Below are 14,917 nucleotides of genomic sequence, written 5' to 3' on the forward strand. Positions count from 1 at the left end.
TTTCAACATGAAGCATTCAAGAATTTCTCAACCTTAAACTTTGTTTCCCTCTCTATCTCTCATGAGCTACATCTCTTTGACGTTTAGGATACAACCATGGTTTATTAGTGACTCCCTATGAAATGTACATAATACAAGGAGATAGTTGGAACTCCTGATGTCTGTAGAGCTCAAGTGTGTGTTTTAAGCATATACAGGATTGAGATTCTGATCTGTTAGTAGTTATTTCTAAACTCTAGGTGGAGGGTTTTGCAAGTAATGAACAGTTGTGTTAAAGTTAATTGGGAAAGCAATATAAAAGATTGTTGCATATCCTCTGGTTTTGATCATTGCTGTGTTTGAAATGAACTTGTGATGATTCCTTGTTGGTGGATTTTTTTTTTCCAGATGGAGCAAACATGCGATGATATAGATGAAATGTTCAGCAATTTACTTGGGGAGATGGATATGCTAACCCAGGTAAATAATTTTTTTTTTCCATCAAGATTAGAAAAGTAGCTATTACGTATTACAGAAAAGAGGCAACTTTTCTACATTTTTAATGTACCTACGCTCTGAATAAATACAGACACATTATTTTGAAAAAGCTTCAAATAAATTTCTCTGCTTGACATTTAAAACAAGTGGCCTGAAAAATAAGGTAATATCAGTACAGGCTAGATTGTTAAAAAGAGATAACTGCTTATAAAAGGCACATTCTGGTATTTCTATGTACTTAATGTTAAACTTTTTTTTAGCATTTAGAATGGTTTTCTCTGTTATTTCTCTTTGCGTGTACTTTCATTTTTTTAATGCACTTTTATGGCCAGTATGAGATTATTAATGAAACCATTTCCTTTATGCTCTTAGTCCGTTTCATCAATACATTTTGTGCCCTCCCTTTTTATCTTTTTATTTTCTCAGGCAATGTAAAACAGTCTCGTGTGTTTAATTTCTATCTCTTCCTCTATTTATACTATGTCTATCTTTATGAGAGTGAGTATTAACATAGAAATATTTAAAGTTCTCATTGCTTTGGTTTCCAGCCCTGTATAACTTCAGAAGAAACCAACATGTTCTGGGTGGGAAATTGGTGAAAAGAGCTGCCAGGAAAAACATTTGTATTATTTTTCATGGAAAATGCGTGTCAGTTTCAGGCAACTCTAAGAAGTATAAAAGCCTCTGATACAAATTGAGTATGGGCACCAGTAGACAAACATCTCACAGGGATGTGTAAACAGGAGTATAGCTTGTAGGGTATATGAAGTAATCCTTCCATTCTGAGCCAGCATTGGTAAAACCTTAACCAGGAATCTGTGTCCAGTGTTAGCATTGCGTTTTGGGGAGAAGAAGGGCCAACTGGAGGAAATCCAGAGAAAAGCAATCGGAATAACGGAAGGAAAAGAAACATGACCTATCAGAAAATATTGTGGGGGGTTGTTTAGTCTAGAGAAGAGGAGACTAATAAAAATCTTAAAATATATCAAAGGCAGCATCTGAGCAGAACAAAGCAGTGGTTCCTTATGTTCATGAGGAGTAGGACAACAGGGATGGTCTTCAGCTGCAGCAAAGGAGGTTTAGGTTGAGCATCACAGGGAAGGTTTGATGGCAGCATTAGTGGTCTCGATAGTGAAGCAGTGAAACAGATTGCCAGAGGTGATATGGAATTTATCTAATAAGAGGCTTTAAAATTTGTGTTAAGTATACATTTTTCAGGTATGAGCCAGGTAAAACTGTCCTGCCTTAGGACAGGTGCATGGTTTAGACAGACCTTTGAAATTCTTTCCAGTCTTGTCTACAGTGTTTGCTTGTTAGTGCACCTTCTGCACTGTGGAATGGAGATTTTGTCTTTTTCTGTCTCTGCTGTATGCATTTTTCCTAACTTGTGAAGCATTGGTTCCCTGCCTGCTTCCGAACGAACATGGCACAAACTAGGAATTCTCTATTGAAGCTGAAGATTTGGAGTCTTTATTGCAAACAGCAGCATGTTTTGTTGTTTATTATATTATATTGTTTTTGTTGGGGTTTTTTTGCAAAGAGCAGGGAAAGCAACAGCTAGGTTACATTTATATTAGTAAATAAAGCACTCTGGAGCAAATGATGCTGTGTCAGTCAAACGTGTACACAGCTAAACTCTTTCAACAGCTTCTTTCTTCCCCCCCTTCAAAAAAACCCAACCAAAACCTAAAAATCTGTCTGGCTTTATCCACTGTCTGTAGTAGAAACAGCTGTAGGCTCCACTGTTCCCCACAACAAGCCCAGGAGTTGTCTGACAAGAGTTCCTTGGCTCAGCATGGTGTTGAGAAACATGCAAACCATGAACACTTGGTGTGGTTGTGATACAGTCCTTGAACCCATGTCTTGGCCCTATTTAGTTTACCAGTCTAGGCATAATCCCAGAAAGTAGTATGTCATTCTGTTCCTTGAAGAATAATTTATTTCATTAGACAAATTCTGGTAATTGATTTACAGATCTTTATGTCTGTAATAGTAATTATGTCACCAGACACCTTATTTTTTTTTCTTCTACTTTAACAGAGTTTAGGAGTGGAGACTCTACAACCTCCATCTCCCAAAGTGTCCAACAATGAATTCAGCTTTACAGTTGGTTTTAAAGATTTAAATGGTAAGTAGCTGAACGGATTCTTTCATGCTTTCTATGCTTATTTAAAATGTCTCACAGCAACAAATGAAAACAAAAGCTTCAAACACTTGATAAAAAAAACACAAACCAAACCAAACAAAAAAACCTGTTTTGCTGGAGGTGTAGGTATATTTGTGTTTCTCAATTTAGAAAACCTCAAAGGAGTAAAATTATTTTAAAGGCACATTGCTCAGTCTCATAGAGGAGTCAGACTTTTAAAAATGTCTGAGTATACAGGAAAACAAATCTGAGAAGTACCCTGAAATTACTTTGTAAAATGCATCCTTCTAATGTGAAGATTTAACTTAATAGATTAAGACAAAGTTCCTCAGTGTGAGGTCAGACCTACATAAGCATTTTTGTCCAATGGAAGTACTGATTTCAACTGCTTCCATTTGACATTGCTTACCCTCATTCTGGCTTGCACCATCACTTTTGCATATAGAGTTGCTTGTTGAAGCTTTGTGACAAACTAAATGAGCTAATTTATCCAAGTGTAAAACCAGAACCCTACCTTTGGTTTTGTTAGTGGTTTGTTTTGTTGTTCTTTCCCTTTGCCTGGAGGCAAGTTGTTTGTATTTACCTTGGTGGGTTTTCACTTGTGATTTTGTCCCAGGATCAGTTCTCTGTTAAGCTGGGTAATGCCTCTGCCAGCAAAATGGTTAGAGGTATGTAAATAGAAGGGATCATAAGCCAACTTTCCCACTGAAGAGAAAAGCTTATGAAAATACTCTTAGCATAACAGGTAAAGCAGAGTAAACTGAGACAGTCTAGTGGCATGTTCATACCTAGTCTGATGATTGATCTGTTGTTGGAATATCACAGAATCTTAGGGGTTGGAAGGGACCTCAAAAGATCAGCTAGTCCAACCCCCCTGCCAGAGCAGGATCACACAGAGCACATCACACAGAGCGTGTCCAGGCGGGTTTTGAATGTCTGCAGAGAAGGAGACTCCACAGCCTCTCTGGGCAGCCTGTTCCAGTGCTCTGTCACTCTTGACAGTAAAGAAGTTTTTTCTGATGTTTACGTGGAACCTCCTATGTTCCAGTTTGTACCCATTGCCCCTTGTCCTGTCACTGGACATCACTGAAAAAAGCCTGGCTCCATCGTCCTGACACTCACCCTTAATGTATTTGTAAACATTGATGAGGTCGCCCCTCAGTCTCCTCCAAGCTAAAGAGACCCATCTCCCTCAGCCTTTCCTCATCAGGGAGATGTTCCACTCCCTTCATCATCTTTGTGGCTCTGAACTGGACTCTTTCAAGCAGTTCCCTGTCCTTCTGGAACTGAGGGGCCCCGAACTGGACACAATATTCCAGATGCAACTTCACCAAGGCAGAATAGAGGAGGAGGAGAACCTCCCTTGACCTGCTAACCACACCCTTTCTAATACACCCCAGGGTGCCATTGGCCTTCTGGGCCACAAGGGCTCATTGCTGGCTCATGGTCATCCTCCTGTCCACCAGGACCCCCAGGTCCCTTTCTCCTACACTGCTCTCCAGCAGGTCAGCCCCCAACCTGTACTGGTACATGGGGTTGTTCTCTTTTTCCACTTCAGTTTGCCTGGCAGTTGTTTAACCATGCAGGTCTCCTGGCTCCCTTACTTTATTTCCTACCCAAATATATTAGCATTTTTGAGTATCTAGTTCAGCGCTCTTCATCCGTTTCCAAAATCCCACTTAAAGCTTTCCCAATTTGTGATTATTATTTTTTTTTAACTCTTCAAAGAGATTTAAACCTCTTAATCTGTTGTTTCTTAAAGTACCCTTCTCTTCTAGAGAGCCAAATCATGCTACAGGATGTTAGTCCACAGAATCTCTTATACCATGGCTAGTTCAAACAATCAAAAAGAAATTGTATGCGAAGTTCCAGTACTCTGACAGAATAGAAGATAGAAAGCAAAATTTATGGTATTTCTATCTGGTTGATAAGATGCTTTTGAATAAGAGACTACCTTGTTTGTTTATTTGCTTAAGGGATCCTCAAAACCCCACATATTATGTGAGGGATGTCACAGATATTAATTGCACAATTACTGATGTGCTATAAATTATGTCATGCAATTTTGTGTGTTTTATAACTCTCTGGTTCTGCTTCATGTTAATTTTAGAGTTGTAGAATAGTAGTAATATATGAAGATATTCTTGGTCTAGGCCTCAGTTACATGGTTTGTTGTTTGCTGTATCAAAATTTGATAAGCAGTTATGAATGTACTTAAGATAAATAGCCTGATAGGAATTAATGGAATTTCTTGCATGCACCCAGAAACTGCTGGATGAGGGCCAGGCTTTATAACTGAAAGTGAAGCTTCCTGTCCTGTTTATTTGTATTCGTAGAGTTCCTTGTTCTCTGAATTTCAGTATGACCAGAATAATTGCTATTCCTAAAACACATCTAATTTCTTGAATAATTTTAAAATGTTTTTCTTTCCCATAACCCTTATATCTTACAGTAACCATGCCTTCTGCAGTTTAATCTCATTTGAACTGGAAACAAAGAATTTTGCATTGCACTCACACTGACAAATTTTGTGGTTTTCTTTACAGAATCCCTAAGTGCCCTAGAGGACAAAGACCTGGATGCATTAATGGCTGATCTGGTAGCAGATATAAATGATGTTGAACAGAGAACTTTACAAGCCCAGAAAACTACAGGCAACCACCAAAGTACAGTTACTCAGCCATCAACAAGCTTGGATCGTGACATTTATTCTAAATCAAGTCCTTGTGTTACCATTACTAGACACTTCGGGGATGACTTTCCCCCTCCACCTCCAGACCCTGGTTTAGACCTTCCACCACCACCGCCGCCACCTCCTCCTGAGCCACTCACCCAGGTAAGCCTGGCTGGAATCTTGTTCTAAGCATTTAATAGGTGTAAGTTTGCAAGTGGTATTTGGCATTGGAACAAAAGTAGACATCTGAGGTAGAAACATTGAGAAGGTTCTATGATAGTGTAGCACTTATGAACTGTGGAGTGTGAGTTTTATATTGTTTTGGGCTCAGCAATTTCTGTTCCTTGACATATTGTTCATTCTTTTACCTTTCTAATAATCATTTTTATAGGCCAAGAGAGGCATAAATCATGGCAAATGGTTTCCTGTAATGGAAAACTTGTGCTTTCTTTAAAATAAGTGCAGATTAGTTAATACCTTCTTACAGAGGACTTGGCTTTGGCATTAGTGCAAAGCCTGGTCGAAGATCCGACCATTTTGTGAAGATATCACTGTTTGTTCATTGCAGCCTGTGCTGTTGGTACTGATGAGATAGTTCTGTGGATGTTTCCCAGATCCATCCCTGGCCTAACTGATACTTTGCAATAGGAAAAGCTTTTCAGTTATGTAAAACTCAACATTTGCTAGGAGATGGTTACAAGGCTGAGCACAAGTATCTCTCCGAATCTCAACACAGAAGCACTCAACTCTTCTAGGTCTTGTCTTTGAAGGGAAGTAAGGAAGACCATCTACAGTATGCAACAGATGGTCTTTACTTAGGAGGTGCCAAAGTTATCAGTAGGTACCGACTGGCTTACCTGTACACTAAAATTTCAGACTTACCACAACCTCCTCCATATTCATGTTTCTTGCAGGTCTGTTTTAACAATTGAAATCAAACATTATTTTTTTAGTAGAAGCATTAGAAGTTGACTTGTTTGACATGAGGTTGTAGAGAGGGAAGTAATATAAAAAAATTCTGCCCTGTCACAGCCTGGTGAGGAGATTCTGTGCATCAGAAGAATCATGCAGCCTAAAAATAATTAATTTAAAATAATGAAAGATCTAAAAGTATCTCTTTCTGTACTCATATGCATAGTAACTATGATGGAGAGAAGATATTTACTTTTAGGGAAAGGAAAGATTTAAGGAATATGAAAAAAGCTCTGTAAGCCCATATATAGCGGTATCAGTCAGCTTTGCTTAAAACCGCAGACAGTTAATTGCAGCTTAAAAGGTCCACACAAAAGGAGTATGGAGCACCTCAGCATCACTGCTGCCTCTGTGTTTAACATCAAACAGCAAACAGTTAGCAAAAGGAACAGAAAATTTGGTAGGAAGGGGACCTTTCTAATTATACAAAAAGTGATTCATTGGCTAAATCTTTATTTGTTGCATAGGACATTTCAGTGCTTTTTGAAAACTGAAAGTTGTAAACATGTGGGAGGAACTTCATTTTTTCTGTATCTCAAAGATAATAGCTTCTTGTCTTAAGGGAAAATCAATTTTGCAAAACCAGCTTCAGAACTTTAAGTCTTTTATTTAATTATTGTAATTGATATAGAGGAGATGCCATAAAGGTAAGTTCTATCCATTGTCCTACAAAAATGTCCCCATCTTGGTTTAGACTTGTGGCCTATAAGGAAGTACCAAGCGTTCAAATAGTCTGGTTTGGAAGCTGAGGAAATATGACCTGTAAGGGTAGCTGGTTAGATGGGCTGAGATTGGCCAAACTGGTTTTCAGTTCAAACTGTTTTTCTGGTGGAATCAACACTGAAGCTTGTGTTCTTTAACATTTTGTTCTGCGACCTGAGTGATGACATAAAAAATCAGATGTGCTGAAGGTGCTTTTCATTAAGGCCACTGACTGATAAGAAGAATGGCAGAATGTCAGTTCAGGGGGACCTTGAGAAATGTGAGGACTGGGCCATCAAAACCCTCAAAAAAACAGGTAAGGTACAAGGTCCTGCACCTGGGGTGGAATAACTGGATGCACTTGTACAGTTTGGGAAGCAGCAGACTGAGCAGCAGCCCAGCTGAAGAGAAGATGCAGTGGATGCCACATTGAACAAGATCATCTCAGTATGGGAAACTACCCTGTGTTGGGAGGGGCATGGCTTGCAGACTGAGGCAGCCATTATTCCTTTATCTTGGCACTTGTGAAGCTGCACCTGGAATACTGCACCCTGTTCTGGATGAGAAGATACTGGAGAGTGTCCAGCAGAGAGCTGCTGGGATGGCTAGGGACATGGAGTGATGAGGGCCAGCAAGGACAGGCTGAGGGAGCTGGGCTTCTTTGGTCTGACAGAGGAGGCTTGAGAGTGATCCAGTTACAGCCTAAAAATACCAGAAGAGTAGTTACGAAGCTGGTGGAGCCAACGTTTTCCATGGCAGTGTTAGGCCATATAACAGTGGGCAACAACTACATGTTGTAGCTTTGTAGTTTTGGACAGGACATTAGGAAAACCTTTTCCGTTTCAGGCAGTGGTGTAGCACTGGAACAGGCAACCCAGAATGATCACAGATTCTCTTTCTTCGGAAGTTTGCCAGTCAAAATCATGGCTGACCTGATCTAGTGTGGGTGAGGGTCCTGCTTTGGTCAGGGAGGCAGGCACTAGACCTCCAGACCTCTCTTCCAACCGCTTCCTTTATGATGCTGTCCTCTTAACACTCACTGAAATCAGCAGTGATGCACAGTTCTTTCCCTTGAGTCATGTACTGAGCTAATTCTCTTTTAGCTGGCATCCTGCATCATGTGAGAGTCAAGATCTCAGCCTGAAAAGAGGGTAGACTTGCTAACCATAACTGCAATTCTATGTGCAAAAATGTAGCTGGAAGTTTCTTCTGTCTCCTTCAATTAAAGTGTCCCTCTGAGATCGTGTGCCGAGTTAAATCTCTAGCAGTGTTTTCTAGTCTGTTCCAGATACAGAGAGAAGATAGAGAAGGATGGGAAAAGACATTTTTAAGGAATCTGTCTGCAGTTGTTGATTTGCTTATTAAGGTACAAGTTCTGCTTTCTCCCACAGCCCTTGCCTCATTTTCTGATGCAGGTTGTATTCACATGCTGATGACATAACCCTCATGTGACTTACTGTACACAAAATTGCCTGTAGGGCTATGACACAAGTTGCAGTATAAATGATGGAAGTAATAACCATCTAAATAGGGAAGTAGGGAAATAACTTATTTCAATTTAATATTTACTGTCTTGGTTAGTGTATGCTTTGATGTGACATTTCTGCTCAGTAGAATGAAGCAAAGCTGAAAATCAAACTTTTTTTTTTTTCATCAAAATTCACCTTCCTTTTAGCCAGGGTACTTGATAATTTATTCTTGAGCCAACCAAGGCTGATGTTTAGTTTAACACTTCTGGTTGGCTGCAGTCAAATAAGAATAGTGTTGATTAGTGCAAATGTATCTGCAATACTAAGACCATACTCTTAACCTTTGAGTGTGCCAAAATTGAGAAGTACAGCCTTCCTCTCTGGGAAGCTTAGAGCTGCCTCATAAGTTTCCATCAATTCTGATCTTTATTTTAAAAACTGTCCTTAAGCTGAAAAAGGCTACTATATTTTCTGTGGCATTACCTGGATGACTTGTATGTACTTCTGTTTGAAGATTCAGAAAATGGGGTAATGATTCTGTGGTAGAAAAACAAATGTTTTAGCCTGTCAAAGCATTTAACAGTGCTAAAATTTTGCACCTGATAGCTTATTTACTTTGCATCATTTCCTTTTTCTACATTAAGATAAAGGTCATGAAAACATGAAGGCTCTCAGGTGAGAGTTCTACTGCACAGATCTGTACAGTGTGTGAACTGCTCAATACAGGTTGCATGCAGGTGAAGCCTGAGTTAAACCTGCCTAAAATTTTCAGTGGAAGGCCTGCCCACACCACACTCAACCACTTTGATTAAGATGCTTTTCCTGCTTCCTGCAGAGAGGTGTTTTGAGATGTTATGGGGAGGGCCGAAGTGTGAGAGTCTGTGCTCTTCCCCTTATGCAAGTCAGCCTAAATGCAAATAGCTTCTGTTCAGCTACAGAGGCTATTTTTGGATTCTCAAAGTTAAGCATCTCTGAGCTGTAGCAATGCAAATATCTATACCTGTGGAGAAAAAAGTAAGACATTTTTTACTGATTGCGTGGAAAATCTGACAACAGCAAACATGCTTTAAGCCATCTCTTCCAGGTTGCACACCTCACCTTCTATTTCTGACATCCTAAAGGATACCCAGGGGAAGTAGTGATAAAGCAGAAGATATTCTGTTTATTGGGAAGGATGTCAATCAGGAGTACTTTAGTTATGGTTGAACATGCCTCAAAGCTTGAAATGAGTAAGAACCTTCTTGGCTCTTTTATTGCTCTGATTCTGTGATATTGCTGTAAGAAGGAAGTGGTGGTAGTTCTTAGTTTCTTGCAAGTGCTTCTCCCATGAACCATCCTGGATTTCTCTTAGTCTGAAGACCACTGAAATTATGACTTTAAGGTAGAAAATGGAGGCTGAAGGTGACAGAAAAATTCTGTGTGGAAGCAGGGCGGGAACCCCACAGTCCTTGGCTGGAAGTTGGGTGTGTCTGTTGAGTATGATAGAAAAAAATTCTACCCCTTTAAAACAAAGTAATCTGTTAGTGAGAGAGTGCCATAGGGACAATAAAAATCAACAAAGAGTCAAGAAAGCAAAGATAAGACAGTTTTAAATGGGAGGAGCAGGGATTTAGACATGGAAAGAAACAAAACCCTCCACTAGTACTAACAGTCCAAGGCACTCCAAGCACCAATTACTGTCCAAAATGTACTTTTCCAACTCTGTGCATAACTAGGGGGGGACTGCTGGAAGACAGGTGGCAAAAAGAAATGGTCACAATCGATAAATTGGTCACAGAGGCAACAGGAGACACTGGCATCTGATACGTGTACTTAAAACCCTCAGCAACTGGGTATCCAGAGTCTTCTTGAATCGTAAATCTCACTAATATTGAGAGAGAGGCAAAATATTCATACAGCTGCTTTGTCAAAGAAGAGCTGGGTGATACTGAGATTTTTAGGAATCTTACTGTGGCATTTGGCAAAACCTGGAATGAATCTGAGTCCTCAAACTGTGTCTATGTTAATATGAATAGGTCCATTATTAGAATAAAAAGCCATGTTATCATCTGATTGAAGGAGGTGATACTGTAGGTAAGTATGTGTGCAGTAAGAGCTCTTATGTGGCAAGTGAAAGAATTCAAGTAGATTAATGTAGTTAAGAGAAAATGTAAATTTCTAGGTGGTATAGTTGCAAGCCAAGTTTTCAGTAAGATCCTAAAAACAATAGTTTCTCTTAACTGCATCCACAGTTCTGTTTCATTTAGGCTGGATCTTCCTTCATCTTCTTTGCACCAGCTGTAACGCATATGGAAACACAGAAGAGTCCAGTTTTCAGGAATTCCTGTAGCATTTGAGGAGCAGATCATGTAAGAGCTGCATGACTGGGCAATAAAGGAAAGTGCTTTAAATTAGAGTTTTTGCTGGAGGATATTAGTTCAAGGGAAGCTGAGGATTCCCTGCAAGTAGGAGGTTTCTCATAGTAAGCTGTATGTTCTGGATATAGATAACAAACAAGTCTTGTCAAATAAACATAAATTGCTGGCCTTATTTAACAAGAAATATACCATTATATCTTGTGTCTTTTCAGGAAGAGCAAGAGGCACAGGCTAAAGCTGACAAGATTAAACTTGCATTGGAGAAACTGAAGGAAGCCAAAGTTAAAAAGGTGAGACTTAAAATACTGAAATGCTACCATAAGAGCTACTAGCACACTTTCTTGTTTAACAAATACATCACAATATGAAAAAATTATGAGTGTCTTAGGTTAATTTACTCAATATATGTAATTCACCTGTTTGCTTATTGATGGGTGTTGGACTATTGCACATTTTAGTGCAATCTGATTTCAGGTTAGTCTGTTGGCATGGCAAGATTCTTCCATTCTTTTTCTCATTTAAAACTAAACTTACCACATTTCTAGCTTGCAGTAGGGATTCTCCATCCTTTTGTACTTGGTTTCCTTATCAAGCATTTTCCCTAATTGCACATCTAGTAGATTTAGAGCAGATTCTAACTTCTTCTTTTTCTCCATAGCAATTTCACCTTTGCTAAGTCATGCATAGATAGATCAAGGTTCAATTTCCTTTTTTGATAAAAGGTCTCTATTTTGGTGGCAACATAATGTGAAAGCTTCCATGCTTTTTTATTCCCTCAGCTCACTGGGGGACAGGGTGCCTTTGAATCCATAATAACCTTCAGCCTTAATCTTTCTTATCTGTGTTAGCAGATTCAGACCTTTTACTTGCTTCTGAAATTAATTGACTCTTCTGTGGCTCTGTACTCAGCTTGTTGTCAAGGTGCACTTGTCCGATAACAGCACCAAGTCACTAATGGTGGATGAGCGTCAGGTGACACGGGACGTTATAGACAATCTCTTTGAGAAAACCCATTGTGACTGCAATGTCAACTGGTGCCTGTATGAAATGTATCCAGAACTGCAAATTGGTAAGTGGCGTAGTGACAGAACATATGGCAAATAGGTACAGTGCATCCTGTGGTATTGCTAATCTTGAAAAGATAATTAATATTGTTTCTCCTGCCCCATGTATCCACTGGTGTTGGAACTTCATGGTCTCTAAGTTGAGGGATGCTGCAGAAATGTACTTGGCTGTTCTTACTGTAGAAGTGTACCTTCCATTCATTATGCTGTAATCTGCAGAAGGATCCATGCCCACCACCATGTCTATTACTCTATTTTACACAAAAAGAAGGGGCCATGTGAATTTCACTATGTGTGTCAAGGCAGTGACAGACCCAAACACACCAGTGCTCTACTCTCTGAAGATAGGATGCAGTGCTGAAGTGCTGTCAGTGGCCTGTTACATATTGGCCAAATGTTGTAATTAAATATGACTGTCTGAGAGGAGTTTCAGTAATTTATAATGCTTTTCGCTTGTGATGGTCTTTTGCATAAGTGTAGTTGTGAAGAGGATATTGCTCACTGACGAGGCTGCAGCTCTGCTGATGGTACCTTAAAATTTTATAAGTAACTAACCTGGCCTCCAGGTCCCTAGGAAACAGATGTGCAAAACTTAAATATTGTTTTGTGCAACTTAATGAGTTTGTTACAAAAAGGCCTGATTAAGAATTCAACATTCTCTAATTATGAGTTATTTCAGAACCTTTTTATTGTCCAGGCTGCAAAGATATTCACATCAAAAGGAAAAGGAAAATTGCCACAACTTTCTTCCAGGATCACATTTGACCTAGAGAAATAGGAAATTGTCAAACAGCCCTTAGCATTCTCCATTTAGAGACTCCCAGCAGAGATGTAAAAATGCAAAAGGGAAGTTAAATGTCAATATTGCACTTTAACAAAACCCCAGAAATAATCATCCTGATAAACTAAAACAAAGAGATGTAAAAATAGCTGGAAAACTGACTGCTCGTGAGCAAGGAGATACTCATCTGCTTGTAAGCATGGCAGAGACTAATTGCCAGTCTGTTCTTTCTACTCAGTTAAGTTGATAATGTGAAGCAGTGTTGCTACATTCATTTATACCTGCTTATCTTAACTAAGGAGTGACTGGAAATGTCATTAGATTCTATGTGTCACAAATATCACTGAATAATTTTAGAGTGCTTTCTTGTCTTGGAAAGTCACCCTCTGATCTAATGTGACTTGAACAAATACATCTGAGTATTAGGATGACAGCATATAAACAAATTTATTTCTGAATCTTTATAATAATTAAAAAGCATGTACGTCTTCATAAACTCCCATCACACAAATTAAACTGAAAGCATCAGGGAGATCACATGGTCCAAACACTGGTTTTAATGGTTAGGCTTCTTTTTTGCGCTACTTTAGTCCCAGCTAATGCTAAGTGCATTTGTTTAGAGTATTAGAATAGTAAGGAATTACTTTCATAATTAATTAAAACTATTTTAAAAGCCAGGACAGCAGAGTAGAAAAGGAAATAAATCAGTAGTTGGTTCATGAAAAAAGGCAAAGTCTAGGAAGCCCTGATGCAGGGGTCTATCATCAGGTCCAAGTCATCTGGGATTGGAGCCTTTTTGTTTGCAGAAGGGAATTTTGATATGGATGGAATAGTATAGATTCTTTCTTCTGCTTCCAGTGCACTGCAACATGCAGTTAATTTTGTTCAAAATCAAAGCAACTTAAACTGTTCTTTAGTCTTGTTGGTGTACTTCTTGGCAGTTCAAGATAGCTCCATTAATATCAGCATGCTTAGAAGACAGGCTTTCCTGCCCTTTCCCTTTGTACTTGTTTTCCATGTTAGTATTCAAAAGAATAAAATTGTGTTTAAGAAGCAAATCTGAGCAGCAAGTTTTTCAAACGGAACTGAAAGTTCAAACTAATTTTTTATCAGAAGCTCCTTGGTAGAGTATCTTATACTGTTATTTTGAAAGGAAATAATTGCAAATAATTTACAGTTTTAGATTAATTGCATGTCAAATATCACATAATAATAAACTCAGTAGTGAGATGGTGATGTATCACTGGACTACATGGGGCAGCATGTATTTTGCAATAAAGAGTATTGCCTTATAAGCATCCAGATTTGACATTTTTTTAACAATAATTATTAAAAAGACCTTCCAGAGTATGGTGAGATTGTTCCTTTTATACAAGAAAAGTCTGATACTGGAAATGAACAAACAGAAGTGTATGTAGCAAAAATTAGTGCTATCTAACTAGTATTAACAACCTGAGAATTACTTTATTATTATCCTGAACTGTAAGACACTGTTTAACCTTCAAACCATTACTTGGATTTTATGTAGTGCTTTAAATTTCCACTGCACTGCAAGAGTGTCACTTGCGAAATGAAAGGTGTTATGTTGCCTGTGTCGTTAAAAGTTACTGTGTACACGTGAACTGACTCTGAAACTAATTTCATTCTGGTAATTTAATTAATTCACAATATTTAGTTTGATGGGACATGCTGGACCCTTGTCAGAAGTAGCAAGACATGTTAAAGAAAGCCTACCAAAAATGTATACTCTGGTACCTCCTTTTATACTAGTGGCCAGTCTAGGCCAAGGATGTGATCACCGCAGGCCATGGAAATGGAAGTATAGCTGTTTCCAGGGTACTGCCAAAATCATACTGAGAATTGGAGCTGGGTGAATTCCCGGCCCCAATACTGAATTTGTAGAATAGCGCAACTTGTATCCTGCCAAAATTGCCTGTCAGGTTATGCTCAATTCCTTTTAATTCCAAAGGGGGTTTATGTGAACATTCAGCTGCTTTATACAAGTGAAAATGCCGAAGAAGAGATCAGAATTACCAACTTCAGCACTGTGGCTGTGGCTTTTCTGGGTGGAGGATCTGGGTTCAGATCAGTTCAGAAGGGGAGAGAACTGACACTAGGTCTCCCACATCTCTGGGCGAGGTTTTTAACTATAGAGATGCAGGGTGAAACAATGTATCTTCACATCAGTTCTCAATCTATCTTCCTATTTCCTCTGTTTTGCTATTTCTCTATTCAAATAGGGTTGTTTGAAACAAAACATTTTCTTTTCAGTGCA

The 14,917-nt window shown here is 38.9% G+C and overlaps 1 protein-coding gene across 1 annotated transcript in view; it reads left to right on the forward strand.

Moving 5' to 3' along the window:
* The first annotated feature begins 387 nt into the window (after positions 1-387).
* APBB1IP (amyloid beta (A4) precursor protein-binding, family B, member 1 interacting protein) overlaps positions 388-14,917 on the forward strand; it is a 46,728-nt gene continuing 32,198 nt past the window's right edge. Inside the window, exons 1-5 of the mRNA XM_010006960.1 lie at positions 388-459; positions 2,518-2,605; positions 5,170-5,459; positions 11,010-11,087; positions 11,707-11,866. Coding sequence (XP_010005262.1) covers positions 388-459; positions 2,518-2,605; positions 5,170-5,459; positions 11,010-11,087; positions 11,707-11,866 — 688 coding nt within the window. The remainder of the gene's footprint in view (positions 460-2,517; positions 2,606-5,169; positions 5,460-11,009; positions 11,088-11,706; positions 11,867-14,917) is intronic.

This window comes from Chaetura pelagica, unplaced genomic scaffold, assembly GCF_000747805.2.
Source record: "Chaetura pelagica isolate M959 unplaced genomic scaffold, ChaPel_1.0 scaffold17, whole genome shotgun sequence".
NCBI classification, from domain to species: Eukaryota; Metazoa; Chordata; class Aves; order Apodiformes; family Apodidae; genus Chaetura; species Chaetura pelagica.